At 44.2% G+C, this 27,769-nt stretch overlaps 1 protein-coding gene across 2 annotated transcripts in view; it reads right to left on the bottom strand.

Moving 5' to 3' along the window:
* arfgef3 (ARFGEF family member 3) overlaps positions 1–27,769 on the bottom strand; it is an 83,235-nt gene that overhangs the window by 11,980 nt on the left and 43,486 nt on the right. For both annotated transcript variants that reach the window (XM_033025969.1, XM_033025970.1), the window contains exons 17-30: positions 26,505–26,615; positions 24,545–24,695; positions 21,528–21,827; positions 19,840–19,973; positions 18,075–18,220; positions 17,272–17,451; positions 15,269–15,410; positions 13,543–13,665; positions 10,757–10,860; positions 9,202–9,346; positions 5,300–5,428; positions 4,171–4,347; positions 2,998–3,112; positions 678–780 (exon numbers count right to left, since the gene is read on the bottom strand). In XM_033025969.1, coding sequence (XP_032881860.1) covers positions 678–780; positions 2,998–3,112; positions 4,171–4,347; positions 5,300–5,428; positions 9,202–9,346; positions 10,757–10,860; positions 13,543–13,665; positions 15,269–15,410; positions 17,272–17,451; positions 18,075–18,220; positions 19,840–19,973; positions 21,528–21,827; positions 24,545–24,695; positions 26,505–26,615 — 2,060 coding nt within the window. The remainder of the gene's footprint in view (positions 1–677; positions 781–2,997; positions 3,113–4,170; positions 4,348–5,299; positions 5,429–9,201; positions 9,347–10,756; positions 10,861–13,542; positions 13,666–15,268; positions 15,411–17,271; positions 17,452–18,074; positions 18,221–19,839; positions 19,974–21,527; positions 21,828–24,544; positions 24,696–26,504; positions 26,616–27,769) is intronic.

Genomic DNA, 27,769 nt, shown 5'->3' with positions numbered 1-27,769 from the left:
ACAAAATGCTGGAGTAACTCAACGCTTTCAGGTCTAGACCCTTCTTCAGGCCAAAGGTCTAAAGAAGGTAGAAGGCCGTCCTGGGGAGAGCAAGAGGAGAAGGAACGGTGGAGACGGGAGAAGCGGTCATCACTGGGTGGTGATGACTATTTCCCCATAAACAATGGGTGGAGGTGACAGAAGAAAAGCACTATGTCATGGCAGACCTGGACGCATTGAGGTGGGGGCGGACGAGAACAAAAGTGAGGCCTCTGTTGAGGACAGTCCATTCAGTATCGGAAAGGGGAGGTCATGGGGGAATGGTGAAAACATGACAAGGGTAGGGAATAGGGTCTAAGGGCAGCAGGGGAGTGGACGGAGGTTGAGATGAGGGGGATGGTGGGAGTTCAGATAGGGGGGGGGGGGGGGGGCGTGAGAGTTAGTGTACGGGTGGGGGGTAGTAATTTTCATTGGGGAATTCCCCTCTGTGCATATTGAAAGTTCTTGCTCCAGTATTGAGACTCTGCCCTCGGGTTCTGGATTCCCCAACAAAGGTTAGCAAAAATAAATTATCTGGTTCTCTGGCCACCCCTTCTCCTTTGAAATTCTGGTGTATCACAACACCTAATGGATGTCGTCATCATTGTTTATCTCATCAGTCACTTAATCCCTAAACGCACCTTGAAGCACAGTATTACCTTCACCGGCTCCAGCGTGACCGTGAAGGCATCTTGAAGGGCACAGCAGGCCAGCCTCCACATTTCATCAGTGAATACGGGTCCAGCTGTAACCAGGACGTACCTGAAAGAGAACCACCAACAAAGGTCGAGGAAGACTTCAAAACATGGAAGCTGAAAGTCACATATATATGTGTCGCAGTTTAGTTGGAATAATAATTATTGATAATTTGAGAGATTTGGCAATAGTTATGACCAGTACATAAAAAGGTTAGAGTCTGCATGGTTAATAAATGTATGTGTCACATGGCCAAAAATCAAAATAATGTTGAACTTTTTAAAGGTGCCAGCACCATACTTGCTTGTAGGATCACAAAAAAATACATTGGTTATGATGCATGTTAATAGCGTGTCTATTAAACCATTTTATACCTAGGTCATAAAGTCATACCTCATTTAAGTATGCCCTTCAACCCAGTAAATCTGCACTGACCATCAAACACCAATTCATACAAATCATTTTATAAAAATTCTTCCGCCCCCGTGTTCGGTTCTACTATTCACCCACCTACAATAACCTACAGTGGCCAATTACGCACGCCACACAGACCGCACCAAAGATCAGGATTTAACCCTAGGTAGACAAAAATGCTGGAGAAAGTCAGCGGGTGAGGCAGCATCTGTGGAGCAAAGGAATAGGTGACGTTTCGGGTCGAGACCCTTCTTCAGACTGATTTAACCCTTAGCTCTTTAAGCTTAACCCTGTTAGCTCTTTGAGGCAACTACTCTACAAGCTGTGCCACTGTGACTGGCCAGCATTTTCATACTCTTGTTTGATGTCATCTCTTGTGAGGCCAATATTTAATTCCCGTTCCTAATACTGAGGGGCTTTAGAGACCATTTAAAGGGCAATTTTAAAAGTCAACCATAATGCTATGTCTGGAGTTACAAATAGACCAGATAAATTAATCTCTTTCAGGGATGGGTATTTTTATAACAGCATTACTGATATCAGCCGTTCAATGTATCTAACAAACTGATTTGAAGCATTCCAGGTGCTGGTGAGGGGGGAATTCAAACTCAGGTTCAAGCCTGTGTATGCTACATCCAAAATTCGCTATTTTTTCCATAAATGTTTTGATTGATTGAACTGATTGAAAGGTACCACATGGAAACAGGAACTTCAGCCCACCAAGTCCACATCAACCATGTGATCACTCATTCACACGAGTTCCATGTTATCCCACTTTTGTATATACTCCCTACACACTTTACAATTTACAGATGCCAATTAACCTACAATCTTGCATGTCTTTGTGGCGTAGGAGCACCTGGAGGAAACCCACATGGTCACAGGGAGAACAAGCAGACTTCACTCAGACAGCACCCAATGTCAGTATCCAACCCCAATCTCTGGCTTTGAGTCAGCAGCTCTATCAGATGCACACTGCTGCCCTGTGGTGGCATTGGAACCAATGCACCTCACAACTTTGTTCCAAATGTGCCAACTTTCCTAGACTCCCATTGCAACACATAGTAAACAATGCTACAGCTTAATAAAATATTGATTAGGCTGTATTTGGAGTACTATGCAGTTCTGGTTGCCCCATTACAGCAAGGTTGTGGAGGATTTAGAGAATTTGCAGACATTTTACCAGGATTCTGTGTGGATTAGATAGTATTAGCAATAGGTGAGGTTAGATAAACTTGGATTGTTTTCTCTTGAGCAATGGAGGCTGAGGAGAGACTTGATCGAAGTTTATAAAATTATGAGAGGCTTAGATCGGATAGATGGCCAGAATCGACCGGATTCTATCCACTCTCAGAAACCATGAGTAAATTTATCAAAAATCTAGGGTCACAGCCCTGTTCTCTGGGTTAAAATGTCAAAGACTGGGGGGCGTAACTTTAAAGTCAGAGGGTATAAAGTTTAAATTCGATGTGTAGGGAAAATTTTGTTTTACACAAAGCGTGATAGGTGCCTAGAACATGGAGTTCCTTTGTCAGTGGAGATTACCTGAAAGGCACTGTCAGAGAGAAGTGGTGGAAGCCGTCACTGACAGCATTTATGGAGTGTCTAGACGAGCACTTGAATCACCTGGGTATGGAAGACTATGGACCAGGTGCTGCGAGATGGGGTTAATATGGATAACTACCCACTGGTCAGTGGGTGTGATGGGTTGAATGGCATGGTTTCCATGCTATATAACTCTATAACCAATGATCCTATCCCCAGCCCTCTGGGGTGTAGAATTCCAAAGCTGCAGAGAGAGTTGTGAACTGGCTGGGATGACTCCTGGCCAGAAAACATCTGCATTTTGGGAATATCAGGCTGGCCTACCTGATGCAGGAGCAGCCCACCCGGGAGATGGTTTCAGTGGGTTCTGCAACACAGGACACGAGCAGCTTGAGCAGGTCTTTCAACATCATGTTAATGCTGTTTTCGTAGCCAATGTCTGCACAAGGAAAACAGGAAGATAACTGACAATGAAACATAACCTTTACACCACCCATGGCCTGTACTGACCATTGCTAAGGTCAGGAACAATGCGACCAATTCTAAGGGGCTGACAGATGATAACCAGGAAATTAATAGCACAGTTCCCCATTATCAGTCCTTCCAATTATAGAAAGGAACACTTGCATTTAAATATAACTTTCAAATGTCCTAATGCACATTACCAGGAGTGAAATGCTTTTAAAATGTTATCATGCATAAGATTTGACAGTCATTTTATGCACAGCAAACTTGCACAAAGGTTCTGCAGAAGATGATAAGCTAATTTGGGAAGGTTGGCTGTGGTGTAAATATTGGCCAGGGAAATAGTGAGCAACACTTCCTACCTGTCTTTGAACTCCATATGAGAGGGACCTCTTTTCAATATCTCACCAGCAAATGAAGTCAATATCCATTTAAACTAATACGATTTGGTTTCCTCAACATTCCCATCAACTCCTGCCAGATTCTACCACTCACCTACACACTGAGGGCAATGTACAATGCGATAGGGTCAACGGTCAATTAACCTTGCAACCCACACATCGTTGGGATGTGGGAGAAAACGGAGCATCCGAAGAAAACCTGAGGTCACAGAAAGAACATGCAAACCTCAAAAGAAACTATCAGAGGTCAGTATTGAACCTGGGTCGCTGGAGCTGTGAGACACTAACTGTGCCACAGTGTCAGCCCAGCTCTCAATTCTTTGGAGTGAAACATGACCCTGTGACTTTCTAATCTAGGACAAGAGTGCAGCAGCTTCCTGTTGAATATAATCCTGCCCGCAACTATTGTCCACATACACTTATCAGGCACAGGGATATGCTAGTATTAGAATTGGGCTCTGACATATGCCCATTGAGCTTCATCTGCAACTTCTTGCACTAAGTAGTAAATTTATTGAGAAGCACATCATTGGCATGATAACTGACAACTAGTCATTAGTGGTCTTATGATCCCCACATTCAAATTTCAGTAATGGAATAAGGTTTTTTCCACATGGAAGCAAACTCCTACCTGATTGGATGAAGCTGTGAATATGCTCCATCACCAGTTCTGAGGACAGACCAATCGCATGCTTGAAATTGGCAGCTGCCATCTCCCAATAGGACTGATCACCATGGTTACGCTGAAGCCACAAAGACATGACTGGGAGGAGGAGATGGGTTACAGCAAAAATCCCAAATCCAGATCCTATAAAGGTGTAGAGAAAGAACAAATTCCTCATTCATTTTATAACTGGAGTAAGGTTTAATAACACACCTAAGCCTAGTGCCTAAGAAAGTTTGACGTGACACAGAAAACTGTAAAATGGAAAATGTTGTAAAATGGAATTCAAAGTTTCCAAAATGGAGGTACAACTGAACCACAGTAGCTCTCCTGAACACATCCCAGATAGGTGGATTCAGGTGAAGAGGGGTGAATGGCAGGTGGGGTGGAGATAGTAACAAAGGATAGAGGTAAAATGAAAACCCCCGAATGATAAAGGAAGAGGATTAGTAAATTGTAAAACTGGAGGGAAGGGTAGTAGGTGGAATGGAGTAAGGGTTCAGGCAACCAGCAGAATACCAGGTGGTTTCTGTGATGGCTATGGGTTGTCGGACGCGGTGGGAGGTTTGGAGATGGAGCCTGCCTTTGGGGCTAAAATTTAAATTAAAGGCTTGCCTCACAGGAATCCCAATCCTGCACTGTAAATTACACGTTCTCTCTCTGGAGTACCCAACAATGGTCGCTCCCGGAATTACTTGGTCTAGCTCATGACAAGGTGCCCTGTTAAATTTTATAAGGGGAAGCATTTCAGTACAGTGAGAAAAATATTCATATTTCTTTGCAGAATGCTGAGGAAAACAATACAATCAAATTCCCAGTACATAATCTTCTCTAAATCATCCCTTTGCTTCAAAAATGTTCTAGAATCCTAGATACACCGAGCCATCAAGCCATTGCAAATTAATTTGCTACCCTTCTGTGCAAGTGCATCAAAGGACATATTCTGGCGGATGCGTTACCCAGGATCCAAGTAGAGGGCGAGGGGGAAGATGGGGTGACGAGTGCAGGTGAAGGGAGGGGAAGGGATGGAGTGGGCAAGTGGTGGGAATGAGAGTCGGGTGCTTGGAGGGAGAGGGGAAGGCACACTTGCCATTACCTGGTACTTTGGTGATCTCTCGCAGCAACTCGAACAGGAGGTCCAAGGTTGGGGCCTGATGTTGCCGGGGGCAATTGGAGATTGTAGTGGTGAGCTGTTCCAGCAGCAGGATCCAGACTTGAATCAATCCTGAAGAGAACACGAGTGGTTACAGTCATTGGGAGAAGCAGCTTCACACCAGTCACATCACACACCTCAGGAATAGAGATTCAACCATGAAACACTGAATATTGGAAAGCCTTCAATCCATTGAATTCTTGATTTTTGTTGACCAACTGTTCATTAAATTACCACCTTTATGAGTGTCACACTTACAACATTAGGTAATTTTCACTGTTTCATAAAATATAGAACAGTGCAGTAAACTCTTTGGCCCATCATATTGGTGCCAACCATTATGCTTAATTAAATTATTGAGGGTAATGGGGCAATAAATAGTATAATGAAATACACTTTACAATAAATAGAAAGCATTTAAAATATTGTAGCCTTCAATTGCATTAGCATCATTATGTTCCTCATTTCAGAAACTCAACTGGACTAAACAAACTAGAACTAGCTACAAGAGTTGACCAAAGGCTCAGTGCCTTGCGGTAAGCGACTCACCTTTTGATATATGAAAGCTATTCCATAGCCTACAATGTATATGAGTTGCCTTGATAGATTCAGCTCCAATAACACTTTAGTAGCTCAATAATACTCAAGACAAAACAGCCACGAGAGGCAAAATAGGGAGAGGTACTGGAGGAACTCAGTGTATCAGGCAGCTTTTATGGAGGGCAGTGAGTGTTTCAAGTCAAGATCCTTCACCTGCATTTGAGTCATTTGATGAAGTGTCTCAATCAGAAATAGCAACTGTCCGTTTACTGCCACAGGTGCTGGCTGACCTGCTGAGTTTCTCCAGCAGCTCTCATTTATTTGCACCAGACTCCATGAACTGCAGTCCCTTGTGCCTTCATGTGAGTGGCATCTCATTAACCACTGTAAACTGCACCATCTACACAATGCACTGTCATTACTCACCCCAGCGACTTCCAAACCTGCAACCTCTCCCACCAAGAAAACCAAGGGAAGCAGGTGCATTGGAGCACTACTGCCTGGAGGTTATCCTCCACATTGCACACCATCCTGACTTTGAAATATATCAATGTTCCCACATTGTCACTTGGTCTAAATCCTGGAATTCCCCATCCAACAGATTTGAATGAGCAACTCACCAGAAGGACTGCAGTGTTTCAAGGGCCTTTGCAAGACAACTGAGAATGAGCATAATGCTGTCCTTGCCAGGGATGCTCTTGACTTGTTTAAGAAATAATAACAAGCATCTTTCATGAATTCAGGATGTTCCGTATCTCATATCATTCACAGGCAGTTGATTATTTCTGAAGTACAGTTAGTGTTATAATGTTGGAAATGCAGCAATCAATTTGCATTCGGCAAGCTCACACTAACAGCACAGTGACAACAACCAAAATATTAATGCTGAGAGACAAATATCAACCAGTACAACAGGGCGAACTCAGCTTTTATTGTAGAGGCTTCACAATGGGCTGCTATGATCAGGAACTGACTGCCTGAAAGGTGGTGGGAGTGGATTCAGCTTTAAGTTTCATACAGAGTGTGATGGGTACATGGAATAAGCTGCCAAGGGAATTGGTTGAGGCAACACAATAAGAACATTTAACAGACATTTGAACTGCAGATGCTGGTTTAAACCAAAGATAGACACAAAATGCTCAACGGGACAGGCAGCATCTCTGGATAGAAGGAAAGGGAGACCCTTCTTCAGACATTACTCCAGCATTTTGTGTGTATCTTCGGTATAAATCAGCATCTGCAGTTCCTTCCTACACATCTGGAGAGGTACATGGATAAGAATAGTTTAGATGGATTTGAACCCAATGCAGGAAAATTGGACTAGCTCGTAGGGAACTTGGTCGGCATGGAGAAGTTGGGCCAAAGGGCCTGTGTCTGCTATATGATTAGATAATTCTACAAGAAAACTGGATAAGTACTGGAAAAGGGGAAACTTTGCAATAAAATACTGAAGGGCACTGGCATTCCTATGAGATTTTCTAAAACCCACCTTAGAGGCATCCTCTGTTATCAGTACACCCAATTGTTTCTAGGGACCATAAGAAATAGAATAAGGACTATATTACTATGTACAGCCCTGTATAATCTGCTACCCCATTCAATAGGATTGCAACTGACCTGGTATCTCAGCACCAATTTCCTGCACCACTACATAGCCCTTGATTCCCTTAACATCTAAAAACCTATTGATTCGTGCCTCGAAAATAATCAGCTACTGAACCTTCACAGCCTTTTATAGGTCAAGAATTCAAAAGATATATCACTTACTGGGTAAAGAAATATCTTCTCATCTTTTTGTTTTCTTTTGACCTCCGGCTCAAAGCAGCCCAAGTAGGGAAAACACGATCCCTCCATCTACCCTGTCAAACACTGTAAGAGTACTTGCATATTAACTCTCTGTCTTCTAAATTGGATGGAGCATGGTCTACCTAGTCTATTTAAATGACTCTTCATACAATGAAGAGCGAAGTGGTACAGTGTACTATCTTTTTAGGTAACCTTCAGCCAAAGTTTACTGTTGTATCAATATAATGCACTAAAGCAGTTCTTTGAAAGGGCACATATTATAGATACTTCCTTGTGTCAGTAGCATGAAAGCACATACCACCAGATTGGAGAAGAGCTTCTTCCCTGCTGTTATCAGACTCTTGAATGGACCTCTCATATGCTAGGGATGAATTCTCGATCGTTAACCCTGTTGCAATCCTTGCACTTTAAAAAAAATCTGCAGCTTCTCTGTAGCTGTAACAATATATTCTGCACTGCTTATATTCTCTATTGCATTACCTGATGTAATGATGTATGGTATGATTTGCTTGGATAGCATACCTGACAATAATAAACCAACAACAACAGGGTCAGCACAGGGGCACAGCCAGTAGAGCTGCTGCCTCACAGCTTAATGACCCGAGTTCAATCCTGACCTCCGATGTTGTCTGTGTGGACTTGAAACTATCTCTATGACCATGTATCTTTCCTTCAGTTGGTCCACTTTACTCCCACCTCCTAAAGATATGCGGTTTGTCTTTACCCAACCTGCACATTGGTAGATTAATTGGCCTGAGTGGTGGAAACTGGGGACGATTTGGGAATATGGGGAAATAATATGTGATTAGGGTGCAGCTTTACAAAATGTTGATAAGGCCACATTTGAAGTACTGTCTACAGTTTTTGTCATTGTGCTATACGAAGGATGTTATTGCATTGGAAAGGGTGCAAAAAAGATTTATGAGGATGTTATCAGGTCTGCAGTTTGAGTTATAAGAATAGAATGGATAGGGTGGGTCCAGGAGAGTACCAGGCTGACCGGTGACCTTGTAGAGGTTTCCAAAATCATGAGGGGCATGCATGAAGTGAATTGTCACAGTTTCTTCCCCAGGGTAGGGGAGTCTAAAACTGATGGGGAGTTGGTGGGGAGATTTAAAGAGGACCTGTGGTCCAACTTTTTCTCAAAGATAGTGGTTATGTGGAACAAACTGCCAGAGTAGAGGTGGGCACAATTACAACATTTAAAAGATAATTAGATAGTTACATGGAGGGGAAAGATTTGGAAGGATATTGGCCAGGCAAGTGGGACTAGCTAGATTAGGCAACTTGGTTGGCATAGGCGAGTTGGGCTGAAGTGTCTGTTTCTATGCTGTATAGCTCTCTGACTCTAGTGTAAACGGGTGCTTGATGGCTGGTGTGGATTCAATGGGCCAAGGAAACTGTTTTCATTCTATTTGACTCATCAACCAGAACCATTTTGGTGAGCTGCCACCTTTTCAAATAATAAGCACCGTTGAAACAAAAGTAGTGCTTCCCACCTGTGTCGTCATCAAACTCGTTGAGGGCACCCTCGATCCCATCCTCGCTGCTCATTGACCGCTCCAGACCTTTGAAGGGCAAGCTGATGAACTGAGCCCCGTGGAAAATGGGTTTCGAAGGCATCTTGTAGATCTTGGCAAGCAACTGAGCAGAGTAAACAAAAACACCAGCAACCAGGTGTCAGTCAATGATCAACCAAAACCTTCCATGACTACAGTAGTTAGATTTTAATTGGATTTTCCTCATCCTTTCACTGATGTGGGTTGCTGCAGCCAGGCAAGCATTTATTCCCATCTCTAGCTTACCCTGAAATGAGCAGATTTCCAAGCCAACTCAGAAGACAATTAAAGGCCACCCAGGCTGCTGTGAACCTGGGATCAGATAAACAGCAGACAGGCTTAGAGGTTGATTTCCTCCCCAAAGGAAATTAGTGAAACAAATGTTCTTTTTTATGACAATCCACTAGTTTTATTGAGGATTGTTAGTTCCAGATTGCCGTTAGCTAAATTTCCCCGCCTTTTAAGATGGGGTTTGAATCTGTATTGTCGAGTCACTAAGTCAGAGCTCAGGGTTACAAAGTCCCAGTCCAGAGATACAAGCACAAACATCTACTCCAGGGAGTGCGAGCTGCTGGCTATGCCGACTTTCGGATGTAGCGTTAAACTAAAGCCATGACATCTAGAAGCAAAAGCAACATAACTGCCATCATACTGTACTCAATACCTGTACGTCAGGTAGTAAGAGAAAATAAAATCGTTGAATTTATTGTCAAATGCAATGAAAATCTTACTTGCAGCAGCATCACAGGCGCATAGACACATACAACACACACACAAACGTAAGTTATACATAAATTACACATAAATGTCTGCAAGACAGTAAAAAGAAAGGAGACTGTTCAAAAAGAAAGCAAGACATTGGTGCAAATTCAGAAAACAAGTCCATGGTAGTCCAAGAGGTGGTCTGCAGTGTTCCATTGGCAACATGGGATTAGGTAGGAAAGGGTATGAAGGCAAGTAAATGGAGTTGGTGTTGAAAACCCTTGAATGATGGAACAAAATTATAGTGTTCAATGGTCCCTTGATCCTATTTAATACCACACAGCTTTTAATTTATCTTGTCAGTAACATTATTACCAAGATAAATTCTGTGGAATTCATTGCCAACGATGGCTGTGGAGGTCAAGACATTGGGTATTTTCTAAGAGAGAGATTGATAGGTTCTTGATTAGGAAGGGTGTCCAAGGTTACGGGGAGAAGTCTGAAGTGTAGGCTTGGCATTGAGAATGAGAGAGAAGACTGCGGACCATGAGAGCGTGAGCCATTTGAAGGTTTATTTTCTGGCCATCCATTGGGTCCTAAGTGTGAGAACAGGCTCAGAAACTCCCTGGCCCCACTCCTCTTCCTGCTTGTTGCATACCTGGCCTCATTGCAAGAAATTCCGTGTACAATGAAGGCAGAGAATTTCAGGGCAGTTATTTCAATGATGAATTAAGCAAGAAACATATTGTGAAGGGCATGACTCCGTCCAGGAATGTCCAGGAATACCCATTACCTGTGAACACTTCCTGAGGTAATCCAGGGCGGGAAGGCACAAATCAGAGGAAGTGGATCCTGGTCCTGTGAAGCTATTCCCGATCTCTTTACAATCATCACCACCTTCAAACATAAGATTAAATTAACTTTAGTTCACAATTTTTCTAAAAGCAAGTCACTGTTGAGTTGATTCCTCAGATTCTTTGTCCCTGCATCCTCTTCTCCCACAGGCTATAACTTGCTCACACAGTGAGACTGGCAGGTTTGGGTCATCCTCTTGCATCACACAAATTGATGCAGGGAAAGAGGCAATTAGAACATAGAACAACACAGGAACAGGCCCTTTGGCCCACAATGTTTGTGCTAAACATGAAGTCAAGTTAAACTGATCTCATCTGCCTGTGCATGATCCATATCCCTCTATTTCCTGCACTTCTATGTGCCTATCCAAAAGGCTCTTAAACAACACTATCGTATCTGTCTTCACCACCCACCCCTGGCAGTATGTTCCAGGCCCCCACCACTCTCTATAAAAAACTGGCCCTGCACATCTCCATTAAACTTTTCCCCACTCATAGCTATGCCCTATAGTGTGGACATTTCCACCCGGAGAAAAAATGTTCTGTGCCTACCCTATCTATGTCCCTCATAATTTTGTATACTTCTATCAAGTCTCCCCTCAACCTCCGTCGTTCTAGAGAAAACAATCCAAGTCTATCCAACCTCTCTCTGGAGCTGAAACTCTCTGCCTCTAATCCAGGCAGCATTCTGGTGAACCTCCTCTGCACCCTCCACAAAGCTTCCACATCTTTCCTGTTATAATGCCAGAATTGCATACAACACTCCAAATGCAGCCTAACCATAGTCCTATAGAGCTGCGTCATGACTTCCTGACTCTTAGTTTAGTTCAGAGAGAGATACAGCACGGAAACAGGCCCTTTGACCCACCGCTGATCAGCAATCCCTGCATATTACCACTACCCTACACCCACTGGGGACAATTTTTACATTTACCAAGCCAATTAACCTACAAACCTGTACATCTTTGGAGTGTGGGAGGAATCCGAAGAACACGGGGAGAACGTACAAACTGCGTACAGACAGCACCCATAGTCGGGATCGAACCCAGGTCTCTGGGGCTACATTCGCTGTAAGGCAGCAACTCTACCGCTGCGCCACCGCGACTCTTATATTCAATGCCCCTAGCAATGAAGGCAAGCATACCGCATGCCTTCTTTACTACCCTATCTATTTGTGCTTCCACCTTCGGTGAACTATGAACTTGGACTCCCTCTGCACAGCAATGCTATTAAGGGTCTTGCCAATAATTGTATACTCCCACCTTACATTCAACCTCCTAACGTGCATCATCTCACACTTGATCGGGTTAATCTCCATCTGCCATTTCTCCTCCCATTTTTGCAGCTGGTCTATATAGCACTGTATGTTCTGACAGTATTCCTCACTGTCTGCAACTCCTTCTATTTTGTTGTCGTCAGTAAACTTACTCACCAACCCACCTACATTTACGTCTAGGTCATTTATAATTAATTTCATCCCACCCATTCCAGATTTAAAAAAACATAGATTGATTCATAAACCTGCAGGGCATTTTCCAAAGTTCTGACGTTCACAGCTTTTACATATTCTCTAACTGTGCTCCTTAATCTATCTACCAGTTGAATGGCTTCCTCCCATTCCTATGGTCCGACGAATGAACATTTTTGCAGTTTCCTATCATTCCTTTTCAGGTAACACACACCTCTCTCCGGGAGGTATTTAATGCAGTGAATCACTGTCTGCTGTCTGCTACAACACGCAGAAGATGGAGACCATGCCCGACACTAAACTACGAATGTGAAATGGATATTGTGATCCTCACTGGGTCCACAGATGGAGATAGTCAGGATCAAGCACTCCCAGCCATTCTTCGCTGAAAGGATCTGAGGCCAACTATAATAATAATAATAATGGATGGGATTTATATACCGCATGCCTTATATACCCTGCTCCTATACTATTTGAGTATAGGAGCAGGGAGGTTCTATTGCAGTTGTACAGGGTCTTGGTGAGACCACACCTGGAGTATTGCGTACAGTTTTGGTCTCCAAATCTGAGGAAGGACATTATTGCCATAGAGGGAGTGCAGAGAAGGTTCACCAGACTGATTCCTGGGATGTCAGGACTGTCTTATGAAGAAAGACTGGATAGACTTGGTTTATACTCTCTAGAATTTAGGAGATTGAGAGGGGATCTTATAGAAACTTACAAAATTCTTAAGGGGTTGGACAGGCTAGATGCAGGAAGATTGCTCCCGATGTTGGGGAAGTCCAGGACAAGGGGTCACAGCTTAAGGATAAGGGGGAAATCCTTTAAAACCGAGATGAGAAGAACTTTTTTCACACAGAGAGTGGTGAATCTCTGGAACTCCCTGCCACAAAGGGTAGTCGAGGCCAGTTCATTGGCTATATTTAAGAGGGAGTTAGATGTGGCCCTTGTGGCTAAGGGGATCAGAGGGTATGGAGAGAAGGCAGGTACGGGATACTGAGTTGGATGATCAGCCATGATTATATTGAATGGCGGTGCAGGCTCGAAGGGCCGAATGGCCTACTCCTGCACCTAATTTCTATGTTTCTATGTTTCTATATAGCGCCTTTCTAGAATACTCAAGGCGCTTGCACCCAAGGCTCTGACACCTCAATGTGGCAGGAACGAACAGAGCAATGGGCGAGCCTGGTCACGAAGCTCTGCATCTTAACCCAATTAACGGTAACAAGATTTTAATCTCATATTAAATAAGTTTACCTAAACCCTTAACAAACTTCATAAGGCACATTATGTAGTCGGTGGCGGCATTAGCAAAGACTTGAATGTTATCTGTATTGAGGAATGCTTCAAAAACGTCGAAGACTGGAGCCTGGGACTTCCCTGCCAAGAGACAAAGTAAGACCCAACATTAGTTAGCCATGGTTAACCATCAATCAACCAACCCCCAACAGCCCAAGTCAAGCACCGTGGAAACAGGCTCTTTGTCCCATTGAGTCCACACTAAGCATCAAACTTCCATTCACACCAATCCGACACTAGCCTCAATATATTGTCCCCACTTTGCCATCAGCCTTCCCCAGACTCTACAGCTCTCCTACACACTAGGGGCAATTTACACTGGAGGTTAGGATTGAACTCGAGTCACAGGAACTAGTGGCCTGTACTCGCTGAAGTTTAGAAGGATGGGGGGGAGGGGGGGATCCCATTGAAACCTACCAGTTAATGAAAGGCATTAGAGTGCACGTGGAAAGCACGTTTCCAGTAATGGGAGAGTCGAAAACCAGAGGGCACAGCCTCAGAATAAAAGGACCAAACTTATATGATGGTGATGATGAGGGATTTCTTTAGCCAGCGAGTAGTGAATCTGTGGAATTCATTGCCCCAGACAGCTGTGGAGGCCAGGACATAAGGGTATTTTTAAAGCGGAGATTGATAAGTTCTTGCTTAAGAAGGGCAGGAGAATGTAGAATGGGGTTGAGAGGGAAAAATAGATCAAATCATACTTGTGGAGTAGACTCGATGGGCTGAAAGCCCTTTTTCTACTCCAATATCTTATGGTCTAATGCAGTATTTGGATTTTCCGAAAGCCATCAAAGGGGTGCTACAGAAGAGATCATTAACGCTGTTACTGTTACTTTTTTCAACATTTTTACCATGGGCTGGAGTCACTGTGGCCTGTAATTACAGGATTGTATAATAGAGTCAGTGTTATGATGGAGAGGGGTGGAATACATCACTGAACATTTCAATGTAATTGCAGGACTTCACAAATCTATTTCATTGGCTGCTAAATATTTTGGGACATCCTGACAGTTTAAAAAGTGACATAAAAATGAGGGTCTTTTCATAGCAATATATCCTATAATCATAAAAGCAGCCTTAAAATTAATAAATGAATGAGAGATAATGCCAGAAATGGTCACCACAGAGTGAGACTAACACTGTCAGATCAAAGAGATTTATCATGAGGAAGGCTGTGATAATGTTATAATTGAAAGCCTGATGTGCAACTCTCAAAATGCTTTCCAATGCAACAGTATTATGCCTTGACTGGATGCACAGGGATGCTCGAATCTTTAGCAAAATAAAGTGCTTTAAGTAACTCAGCGGGTCAGGCGGCATCAAGGGAAGGAATGGATAGATGACATTTTGGGTCAGAAAAATAATTTATTTCCCTCCACAGATGCTGCGTGAACCGCTGAGTTACTTCAGCACATTGTGTTCTGCTTTAATTGTTCTGGATGGAGGATTTTAAAGAATACTAGACCAAGTGGGACCCATTAGGCCCCGTCCCCCAAGGCAGCATGGGGGGGGGGGGAGGGGGCACGGAGTCACACGGCAGGTCTAATTTAAGGATAACAAGTTTTTTTGTGTTGATTAAGTCTATGTGCATGTGAAGCTGCTGCAAGCAAGATTATACCTGTACCTCACCGTACATGTGCACATGACAGTAAACCCGACGGCTGGATTTGACTTCACTCACCCATGGAATAATCACCAATCAGATACTCCTTCACGTCCGGCTTGTTGCTGTGCACGGTCTTCAACGCACTGAAGAGCGGCCGCCAGCCTGACTGGATCTGTGGGGAACAGACCTCCACCAACTCTCCGATCGACGTGATCACCTAAACAGCAGAAAGCAGCACGCCCACTTCACACTGACTTATGGCAAGCTCTTCCCCGCCACCATCATAGCACCCACACACCACCTCCCCCACCTGTTGGTGCATACCTTCACTCCATCTACTCCTACCTGGGTTTCACGACACTCACTTCCCCTCTCTAAGATAAATGTATCAATCATCATTACGCAATCTTTAAGTTGATTTTTAACAATGTTGATCCCTGAAGCTCAGTTTCTCTCTTGGGTCAGGGAGGAATTTCACATTTCCGTTGTGTGTATGAAAGACTCCCACTCCTAATTTTAAAGTTATACGCTCATGTCCTGCCCCAACAGAGGAAACAATAATTCCTTATTTATTATCATTTTTTAGAATTGGATGTCTGAAATAAAAATAGAAACTGCTTTAATAACTCAGCTGGAAGGCAATATCTGGGTTAAGAGAAAACGATAATGTTTCAGATTGAAGACTGATGCTTACTGGATGAGGGATCTTTGACCTGAAACATTAACTGTTTCCCTTTCAACGTGTGTTGCATGACCTGCTAACGTTTTTCAAAATGTTATGGTTTATTTATGTTTTTACTTCTTTTATGAATAGTTAATTAAATTGTCCCTTAATGTACTTCACATATGCCTCCTTCATACAAATGTAATTGTTTTGACCTGAATATCGCTGAGGAGAATTACTGCAGCTGGAATATAATGTTCATGTGATGTTAAGGGTTGGCTGCCGAGGGCGCAGCTAGCTGTGAGGCCAAGAGGTGGCAGTTGCAAGAACTTGCAAAAGATTGAGAGAGTAGTGATGAGTCACTGGGGAGGAAGGAATCAGGGGGTCTGGAGGAGGCGAAAGCTGAAAAATATATTTGCACAAATCCAACGGGAAACATTTGTACAGGTGAAAATAGACTTAACTGTTCTGTTTTTGCATCTCCTGACAACTGTAAAAAGAAAAGGGCCCCTGACTCTTTGGTGGGATTTTCATTGGTATATAAACATTTTCCGATGTAAAACATGCCCAAATGACATCCTAGCTACACAACACATAAATGCAATCTCCAGCGTAACTTTCAATCCCATTGGTCTGAAGTAAACATTCACTCACAGAACAACCCTCTCTCACTAAATATATTACCTAAAACAGTGCTATTTAAAGAGCCAACACTAAAGCTACACTCTTTGTCCTCTCAGAGATCTGTGAGCTCCTGCATCCTCGCGTATGCCTGAATTGCTTTGCCCATGGAGGTGAAGGTCCCAACTCAGCTTCCTGGCCTTAGAACCCTTCCTGGTTGTTGCTGCCGATCTCGCCAACATCTCAAACTTTGATACACAATCCTCAGTCAGGGAGGTCATCCAAACTCCATAGTTGAGGAGAGTTCATCTACTTTTCCTCAGCCCACAGGAGCAGGCTGAAGGGGCACCTGGATTCGACTGCATTACAGGATTTCACCAAAGTGCAGGAATTCATGACCATAGTCATGCTGTTTTATTCCTTTCAGAAACCTTCCTGGCAATCTTCTCCTGGAGGACCCGACTGCAGCTGTGGAAGGTGTAGGAAAGAACTGCAGATGCTGGTTTAAACTGAAGATAGACACAAGATGCTGGAGTAACTCAGCGGGACAGGCAGCATCTCTGGAGATCTCTCGAGATATACCTCCCTCAAGGACAGATCTTCAGCAGCCAGTCCCAGAATGCGTGGTCTCCACAGGGACACCCTGATCATTGCAGCTGCATTGTTCCAGCAGCATCGCTCCCTAGTGGCAAGAAAAGTGCAACGTGACAGCTGAGATCCCAGATGCTCAGCTAGATCACAGCAAGTGGTGGAAGGAAAGGGAATGTGAAGCTTCTTTTACAGGTGATCTTACCTGATCCTGCACATCTTCGTCACACAGTTCCAACTGCATGATGTGCTCAAACGGCCGGAACAGAGCCTCGTTGAAATGGAAATGGGGCAATTCATTCCAGTCTATGAGAACTTCCGTCAGGATGTCATGGATGAAGGAGACAGCCTTCTGGGACACGTGGCGCTCCTTATGGCAGGCAGCCTGAGAAACGGGAAGAGTAAGTATTTGCAGACATAGACAAGGAAGAAGCACGTTGATTGTAATACTACACTAAATATCAGCACTTTAAAGTTGTACCACTCGAGGCCACGACTGATGAGCATTTCAGAAGCATCAACGGGTTTGAGTCGCAAGCCATACGTTGATAGTGTGACGGGACACTATTTGTCCTGGACCAACCAATTGAAGCTATTCTGCGCACTGGTATTTTTCTCTTTGCACTACCTGTTGTACTTGTGTATGGCTCGATTATACTCATGTATATATTATGATTTGATTGGAAAGCACATAATCCATGTTCGGTGCATGGGATAATGATAAACCAATACCCATATTCCCTGCTTGCTTACCCAGACTCATTACACTCAATAAGCTTGCTATGACTCAGGATCACACACCTCATTTTGGCAGCAGCCCACCCACCACTCTAAATGTCCACGTGGTGAAATGCCATCGACCTGCAACGTAAGCTTGGTTCTTCCCCTGTCCTCAGATGCTGCCTGGCCGGCTGAGTATTGCCAGAAGTGCAGTATTGATCACTGTGCACTGTGACAGCCTACCTTGCTTGTGAAGCCGCAGTCCAATGAAAGAACTTCAACACTTACCTCTGCCAAATGAGGGCCAACCACACTCCAGGTCTTCATGAGATGCAAGAGGGGCCGCGACCTGCTTCGCACGATCCGCAGCATCACGTCACCGAGTCGGAAGAGGTGCAGTGCACTGCGTCGCTCAAGGGTGGACCTGGCCTCTCCTGCGGATCAAATGCCCATTAACCAGTGGCACAGATTAGACCACCGGGGGATCGCCACCACTCATGAGGGCGTCTTGCAACCACGTAGCACCTTTCACAGTCATTTCACACAATAAAATCTTCCCTAAAGTCTAATCACAACTGTAAGGTAGAAAACGCAACACCCAATTCTGCACTGTAAGCTATATCAGACGTGCGAGATATCAGGGTGCCAGAGAGGCCTCCGGTGGATAATGCCATGGGAGCTTGTACCCCTGCTTGGACTCAAACCCACAACCTCCTCGCCAGAAGGCCTCTCAGACACCCTGATATCTCCCTTTAAACAGTGATATTTGGTTGTCAACACATGTCTGATGTAGCTTTGTTCCAGGGCAGGAGCACACTGAGCCACAGCTGAACCTCCTGCAAAAGAGAGGCAGACTCTATCGACTCAAGGCTGACAAGAACCGGTTCCTGTTGGTTGATCTCTGACCCGGTGAACCGAGGGGGTTCTCAAGACGAGGATAAAACAGGAGCTCCTAGAGGACTTCCCTCCAAAACAGTTAATAAAATAGTCTGAGGAGATGAAATGTGGAGCATTTTGGGTGGGAATGAAGCAGGTAGTGCTACTGCCACACAGCACCAGAGACCCAGGTTCAGTCATGGCCTCCAGCACTGCTTGTGTAGAGTTTGCACCTTCTCCTTGTGATCGCATGGGTTTCCCTCGGGTGCTCTGGTTTCCCAAAGATGCACTATGTTAATTGCCCACCGCAAATTGCCCCTTAGTGGAGGAAAGAAAATCCAAGGAGAGTTGATGGGAAATGTGAGGAAAAATAAATTGCAATAGATCAGGGAAGTAAGGAAAAGCAAAGTGGGACTGCTGGGATTGTTCCCCTGGAATTCAGAATGGCAAAATTGCCTTCCTCTGTAAGAATGATATGGATTGATGTGAAATCTTACCAAGTATGTCAATTGGCTACCTGGGGAAATGGTAAGAGCTGTCACTTTTGAGTCATAGAATCATAGGGCTATACCACATGGAAACAGGCTCTTTAGCCCACCTTGTCCATGCCAATCAAATTAGCATTAAGTCCCATTTGCCTGCATTTGGCCATATTCCTCTAAACCATTCCTATCCACATATATGTTCAAATGTCTTTGAAAATTGCAATTGTAGCTAATTGTAGCTTCCTCTGGCAGCTCATTCCAGATACAGACTATGCCTGGAGTGAAAAAGTTCCCTCTTAAGGTCCCTCTTAAATCTCTGCCCTCTAGTTTTGGAATCCCTCAATCTAATGTAAATTCAATACATTGGCTAATAAATAATGTAAGGATATGTGAAAGGACAAGAAGGTTGGACCATCGTTTGTGAGGTTCACCACAATGCTTTCCTCTGATGGCGTTGGGGACTCATTGACAGGGACTGATTATCATGATTAGGCACCACCCTCAAGTGACAACCAAGATGGTAGGCACCAAGCTGGACGCCTTTTTCGGATTAGTAATTCTATGCCGTTTGGAAGGACTACGTTCATGATGGAAGATACCATCCTGCTGCCATTCACTGGGGATTAAAGCCAACTCCAGAGATGCCTCAAGACAAGAAGCTCTGAACAGCTGGAAGAGCTGGCAGGAGTTACCTGGCATAGCTAGTGAGTAGTCCACAGTCTCTGTGGCGGAGTCAAATAGCTGGGCCTGTGATGCTTTCCGCAACTGATTAAGGAATCCTACCAGAGCGTTTAGATTCAGTTTCACGGCAGCGTCTTCAAATAATCTGTGGACGGAGAGAGTACAGGGAACCATTAACAGAGAAGAATATGTAAGAATACATTCTTACTGGTTCCATTCAGGTGAATTACACCTCCCCTAATCAGATTGTGATTAAACCCTTCTTCATTTTGACTTAATCAGTAATTCTCTACAACTTTGATTTCACCGATATATTATGGCATTATACCTTTGTTAACAAGGCACACAGGAAGTAAATCATTCTGACCTGGAAGTAGTACCGAACTGGGCTACCACAGCATAGGCTGATCCAACCAAAACCCATCATGTCCAGTCGGCTCCCAACAAGATTGACTGTACACCAAAGCTTTGCATCCCACTCTACCCCTTGTAAACATTGCTCATATAAATTACCCACTCCCCTTTGCCGAACCAAGCGGCATCACAGCTTCCAACAACCTGGGCTACATTAATTTCCTTCTCCAGCTCTCTCTCACCATCATTACAAGCTCTCCAATTGGACATATCCAAACGTCTCCTTCCTAAACTCTCTATCCGCATTCACTATGAAGCACTAGTGATGTAAATTCTAGTCCACGGCAAAAAGGGAAAGCCTTTGTCGAATAAATAATAAATAATAATACCTGAATTACCCATCCAACAAATGCTTGATTATATCTGATATTCCTGAAATAGCAGATATTAAACTACTTTTTAACATCTTTCCTCTCAATGTTACAACACATTACATTGCGTTTACAAGCAGGCCATTTGGCCCAACAGGCGCATGCTAGTAATCTACTTCGCAGGAGCTACTGTAATTCGTCTAATCTGGTTAACATTTTCTACAATGTAATTTACTTTCATATGTTCACCAAGCTTCCTTTCTTTCATTACTGGTGCTTTTTGTCTCCATTGTTCCTTGCAGGAGCTGTTCTGTTTATTTTCTAGGTACAACCTGAACCTCCTCCTTTGGGTTTATAGATGACCATGATATATTTCTGTCTGACCTGAATTTAGTCACATTTTAGATTTCCCCATTGATTCCTGATAATTCCCAAGCATTGTCCCCTTGGAGTATTTGGATGGCACTGAGAAACTCAAGGCCATGCATAAAGGGTAGACAAAGGCTGTGCCCAAGTGGTGGAAGTAGCCCCACACTAAGTGCCCACCCATCCTCCCCAAGAGGAACCTCCTGCCCCATTAGTGGAAGCATCTGTGGTTCCCACATTGATCTTAATTACCTCAGTAATCCTGAGGGGAAGCAAGTCATTCCCGACCCAAATGGTCTTCCATATCCTGTTGCAGTTCCTTGTATGGCAGGGAGGGCAATGAACCATCTCTGCCTGATTGATGAAGCCAACAGACTTTGGTTGCTCGAAGATAGACACAAAAAGCTGGAATAAATCAGTGGGCCAGGCAGCATCTCTGGAGAGAAGGGATGGGTGATGTTTCGGGTCGAGACTCGACCCGAAACGTCACCCATCCTTCTCTCCAGAGATGCTGCCTGTCCTGCTGAGTTACTCCAGATTTTTGTGTTTATCTTAGATTTAGACCAGCATCTGCAGTTCCTTCCTACAGACTTTGGCTGCTCACTTACTTGTCTGCCATTGTGGAGAGTGTGCAGACAGCCCTGGCTGCATTGCTCCCCGTCAGCACTCCTCCTCCTCGGCAGTCATACGCCTTCCCCTTGTAGTTCTCCTTGATCAGCTCCTGGATGGTGAACGATTGAATGACAGGGTTGCCGATGTTAGTGTCCAGCTCAGAGCTCCGGTCCCTGTTCAAGTGGTGAGCCGTGTCTGAGCCAGAGGCCTGTTGACTTTGTGTGATGGTAATGGGCGGTTGGGACCCTCCATCGCTGAAGTGACTGTGCTCCAATGTACTGACGTATTCACACACCCTGAGGAGATAGAGAGGACCCATTACAGCCTGCCCTGCCTCACTCGGTCACACCTTTACTTTACTTCTTTGGAGATACAGTGCAGAAACAGGCCCTTTGGCCCACCCAGTCCGCGCCAACCAGCGATCACCCTGTACACTAACCTACATACACTGGGGACAATTTTACAACTTACCGAAGCTGACTAACCTACAGACCTGTACGTCTTTGGTGTGCGAGGAAATCAGAGCACCCGGAGATAAACCCACGTGGTCACAGGTAGAACGTACAAACTCCGTACAGCCAGCACCCATAGTTAGGATCAAACCTAGGTCTCTGGCGCTGTAAGGCAGCAACTCTACCTTTGGGCCACTGTGCCACCCAAATTCATACTAGTTTCTATTTTACTCAATACCACTAGTTGTGTTTTTGAAAATACATTAAAACACAATATGTATTAATCATTCAAAGGATGGTATTTAGAGACACAAGAGTCTACAGATGCTGAAATCTGGAACAAAAAAAACTGCAGAAACTCAGCAGGCAGGACAGCATCTATGAAGGGAACAGAAAGCCTTTGTTTCATTGGCCTTCATCATTCAGGATATTGAGTATAGAAGGTGAAATGTTATGTTATAGTTGTACAACACGTTGGTGAGGAAACATTTGCCTTATTCTGTTTTGGTCACCTTGCTAAAGGTGACTATCTCTGGAGCAAAGTGATAGGTGACTTTTCAGATCGTGACCCTTGTTCAATCTGAAGATGGGACTTGACCCGAAACGTCACCTATCCAATTTCTCCAGGGATGCTGCACCGGCATTTTATGTCTATCTTTGTTATAAGCCAGCATCTTTGTTATTAAACTTAACCTATAAATGTGCGAGAAAAAACCCATTGCCATTCACTTTTTTATATCTGTAGGTATTGTATGATTTTGTGAATGTGATTGCAGTGTTTGCTGATGACATCCCATCTCCTAGATAAACCCACCCTTCCTCCACCGTCATCTCCCATCTTATTTGTGCAGGTAAAGACATCAGCAAGTCACAGTTATATTAGAGATACAGTGCAGAAACAGGCCCTTCGGCCCACTGGGTTCGCGCCGACCAGCAATCCCCATACATTAACACTATCCTGCACCCACTAGGGACAATTTTTACATTTACCAAGCCAATTAACCTACAAACCTGTACGTCTTTGGAGTGTGGGAGTAAACAGAAAATCTTGGAGAAAACCATGCAGGTCACGGGGAGAATGTACAAACTCTGTACAGACAGCACCCGTAGTCGGGATCGAACACGGGACTCCGGCGCTGCATTTGCTATAAGGCAACAACACTACCGCTGCGCCACCGTGGTGCAGCTGGTAGAGCCGCTGTTTCACATCTTGCAACCCAGGTTCGACCCTAAACTCTGATGCTGTCTGTGTGGAGTTTGCACACTCTCCCTGTGACAGTGCGGGTTTCATCTGGATGCTTTGGTTTCCTAGCACTTCACAAAGATGTGTAGGTTGGTAGGTTAATTAGCTCTATAAAATGTCTCTCGCATGTGAGTGAGTGGTAGAATCTGTTGGGAGTTAACGGGAATAAGGGGAGAATAAAATGGGATTAACATAAATAAGGGATTGATTGTCAGCACAGACTCGGTGGGCCAAAGGGTCTAATTCCGAGTCGTGTAATTCTGTGTTGCATGACTATAACTAATATTACAATGAAAGGCAGAAATAAGATTTTTTTTCTGTTGCCTTCTACACGGTGATATTCTATAGAGCAGAGTGATGCACCTACCGTTGCCAATTAACTAGTATGACAAAGGGGTCTTTCAACCCTTTGAGCCCATGTGAAACTGTCAAACGAGCTCCCCAGTTGGAGCTAACTCAAATTTACACACCCTCTTGCCTACTTGTTGGACTTGATGGCAACTGCTTGTAAATCATGCACTAGAATACCTAGACCCCTCCAAATATCATTCATTTCCCTTAAGGCTCGGTGCTGGGGCCACTGCCCTTCATGTTGTATATTCATGATTTGAATGAGGGGATTAAAGGCTTTGTGGCCAAGTTTGCAGATGATACGAAAATAGGTGGAGGGGCAGGTAGTGTAGAAAGCAGGGACTCTGCAAAAGGATTTGGGTTGATTGGGAGAGTGGGCAGAGAAGTGGCGGATGGAATGTAGTGTAGCAAAGTGTGGAGTCATGCATTTTGGTGGTAGGAATAAAGGTGTAGATTATTCATAAATGGGGTGAGAATCCAAAAATCAGAGGTGCAAAGGGACTTGAGTGCTGGTGCAGGTTCCCACAAAGTTCATCTGCAAGTTGAATCGGTAGTAAAGAAAGCAACCAGATTTTATTTCATGCTAACACACTTCCTCTAATACTAAGAGCATTTACTTTATGCACCATCCTCTTGTGCAGCACCTTGTCAAATGCCTTTTGGAAATCTATATCTGCAGGTTCCCCACTATCAACACTCCCTATCACATCCTCTAAGAATTTGAGCAAATTTGTCAAATATCGTTTACATGTTACATAAAAAACCCCATTGACTAAGTTGGGGAAAGGGTCTGTGAAGGACAGAGGAATAGAAATCTCCAAAATATTCTGCTTCCCAAAATCTGTCTGCTGCCATCCCTTTCTCTTCATGCCTTAAGTCTTGGAGACAAGAAAAGCTCCCAGAGCATGCTGTCCCAGTAAGAGGGGTGTGGGATCACGCTCTGTGTGTGATCGCGTCCCTGACCTACCTGAAGACGTGCTGCCAGCAGTCTGCGTTGTGGCTACCCATCTCCAGCCCCACGCTGAGGATCGCATCCATGCACAGCACATGCGCTGTGTGTAGCTGAACACCCTGGGGACGCCCGATCTGCTCAAGCTTCTGCTCCACTCTTTGCTTCACTGCGGAGAGACATAACATCACTCAGGGAGGGGGGTGGGAGCCGAGAAGGAAGGGGGATCCGTCAGGGTAGGGGGTCGGAGGACTGCCATATGCGGAGGCAGGCAGTAGGTAGAGCTGTTCAGTGAACCTTTGAAACTTTGTCAGGGCCAAAACATGGCGACACTTGTGTACTGCCTAGGCGAGGTCTGCTGTATGATTTTGCTGGGATGTATGCAAAACAAACTATCTCACTGTACCTAGGTACATGACAATAAAGTGTCATTGAATCGATTCATTATTGAATCATTAGAATACATAAGTCCCTCTTTTTTTTAAATTTATTTATTTTGTTTTATTTCAAAAACTCCCTCTGGGAGTTATCAACAGCCCCTACTCATTGGACGCCCAGTAAGAATCCACATGGGTTCTCAGTACAGTCAGCAAGTGTGAGCTTATTCACTTTGATCTTTATAAGTACTCCAAATATAAAAAGTTTATATAATGGTAATCCCTCTAGATAGATCTTTAATAAATCTTGAGTAGTCTCGGTCTTTATTCCTTTAAGCATAGGAGGCTGAGAGGCGATGTTATAGTGTACAACATCATGAGGGGCATAGAAAGGGTGAATGCACACAGTCTTTTTACCAGTGTTGAGGAATCAAGAATAAGCAGTCATAGGTTTAAGCTCTGAGGGGAAAAAATAATAAGGCCGAGGCTCAATCTTTTGGCACAGAGGGTGTTATGTATATGGTACAAACTGCCAGCAGAAATTGTTCAGGCAGGTACAGTAACAACATTTAAAAGACACTTGGACAGGTCCATGGACAGGTAAGACTTAGAGGGGGTCAAACATAGGCATAAAATATCTAATCTATTGCATATTGGGAGGACTGGGTGCAGGTGAGTAGTAATTATGCTGCTGTTACGCCACTCTTCAAGCTCATATCACATTGATGAATAGTGAACGGGGATCTAATAGACATTTTAAGGGATTGGACAGACTACATGCAGGAAAAATGTTCCCAATGTTGGGGGAGTCCAGAACCAGGGGTCACAGTTTAAGAATAAGACTGAGGACTGAGGTGAGGAAAAGCTTTTTCAGCCAGAGAGTTGTGAATCTGTGGAATTCTTTGCCACAGAAGGCAGTGGAGGCCAATTTACTGTATGTATTCAAGAGAGAGTTAGATATACCTATTAGGGCTAATGGAATCAAGGGATATGGGGAGAAAGCAGGAACAGGGTACTGATCAGCCATTATCATATTGAATGGCAGTGCTGGCTCGAAGGGCCGAATAGCCTACTCCCGCACCTATTTTCTATGTTTCTATGAGATGTCTGGACTCTCTCCTGCCAGCTTTAAGAGGGAGTACAATGCATACTTACCGAAATGTTAGAGAGTTAAATTAGGTGGAAAGATTATAGAAACTAGTATAGAAATCTTTCAGATTTGGAATTTTACGGAGGGACACAATCAGCATTTATTGAGGGGAAGCAGCTGCACAGATGGGCTGGAACCATTTCCAATGGGTGGAGAGCCAGCAACTTGAGACAGTCTAGACGTCAAAGCCAAGCCTTTCACGAGTGCAGTAAGGAACACCTTGACATGCAGAGGATAGTAAAAGGTTCATGAGCATAGGTTGATGGCAGGTCCCTTGTTAATTTGAAACATGAATTGAAGTATTTTTGTTAGCAAAGGTGTTAAAGGATTTGGAAAAAAGATGTAGGTCACGTCTGGCCAAACCTCAGTGAAAGGCAGAACAGGCTCGAGGGGCTATTCAGTCAACTCACTACGATCCCCAACATTACGACCACACAGAGGTTCTCAGTACCTTGAGCTATAGGGTCAGTGATCTCCGGAGTTTCCTTCTCCTCCTTCTCATCCTGAACGCACGATGCCGCTGACATCTGCGCGAGGGCGGAAGCACAATTGGCAGCAACGCCTGCAAAAGAAAGCTGGTTAGTAATATAACCAACTCGTGTGAAGTTAGTGACATAACACAATAAGAAAGCGCCCCAGGGATAATTTATTTTGAGTCTACATGTGTGACTGAGGTTGCGAGTGTAGGACTGTGTATATGCAGGGACGCTTGTCGTCCTTCACGTTTATTGATGGTTCGTTATTAAATTTGCAGCCTGCCTTTCTTTCACTCTCGACCAGAAAACAGAAACACCAGGAGTGGATTTAGTCCTAGAAATGCGCGGGACCGTTGAATGTCTTGGGTTCCTTGAGCTAATCAGCCTATCATCCCTGATAAAGCATTGTATGTGTGGAAGGAGGTTTCTGCATGTTTCATTTGAATATCCCCTCCTGACTAGAATTGCTAGAGTGTGAACCTCATGTTGCCCAATTCTGGCACACCTTACATCCCCTTGTCCCAATGTGTTGACTGTGACAACCCAAGTATTATTCTGGCTGCATTATTTAGGTAGTCCACTACCTATGGGAACTCAGGTGTTGAATAGAGTAGCTTGATTATATATAGAATCATAGTCAAAATGGAAGCAGGCACTTCGGCCTACATTGTCCTTGCCGACTAAGTTGGTATTCTGGGCTAGTCCCATTTTCCTGCGTTTGGCCCACATCCCTCGAAGCCCTTCAGGTCCATATATCTGATAAAGAAACCACTGAGCCATCAGGTAGATCACATCAGGGAGTGCTTGTGAAATAACAATCATCTCCTCAGTAATATTGGATGTGTGGTTATCTTCATCTGGCCAGCGGTTACATGGAGGACACAAGGTCAGTAGTCGTATGAGATTTCTGATGGTGATTTTCCAAAGGCCTTCCTGGTCATGGTATTTGCAGCCAAACCCATCATCTAACTAAGGTTACCAATTGTGGGCAGTGGCCATGGGGGGTGGTCATCTCCTGACCTCAGACCACCCAGCACCCACCCTCCAACAGCTGACCAGCAAATGTGTGAAGCATGTCAGCAGTCACACAACAATGATGTTAACACTACCCCCAATCCTCTACCTTGGAGATATCATTCTATCTAGTACATAGTATTATGCATTGGCTGCTGACCAGAGGTTTGTATCAGGTCTGATGGAGATAAGTAGGGAAACATTCTATGTGATTTCCATCATGTGC

This window comes from Amblyraja radiata, chromosome 8, assembly GCF_010909765.2.
Source record: "Amblyraja radiata isolate CabotCenter1 chromosome 8, sAmbRad1.1.pri, whole genome shotgun sequence".
NCBI classification, from domain to species: Eukaryota; Metazoa; Chordata; class Chondrichthyes; order Rajiformes; family Rajidae; genus Amblyraja; species Amblyraja radiata.
This window is presented reverse-complemented; position numbering and strand designations above follow the sequence as displayed.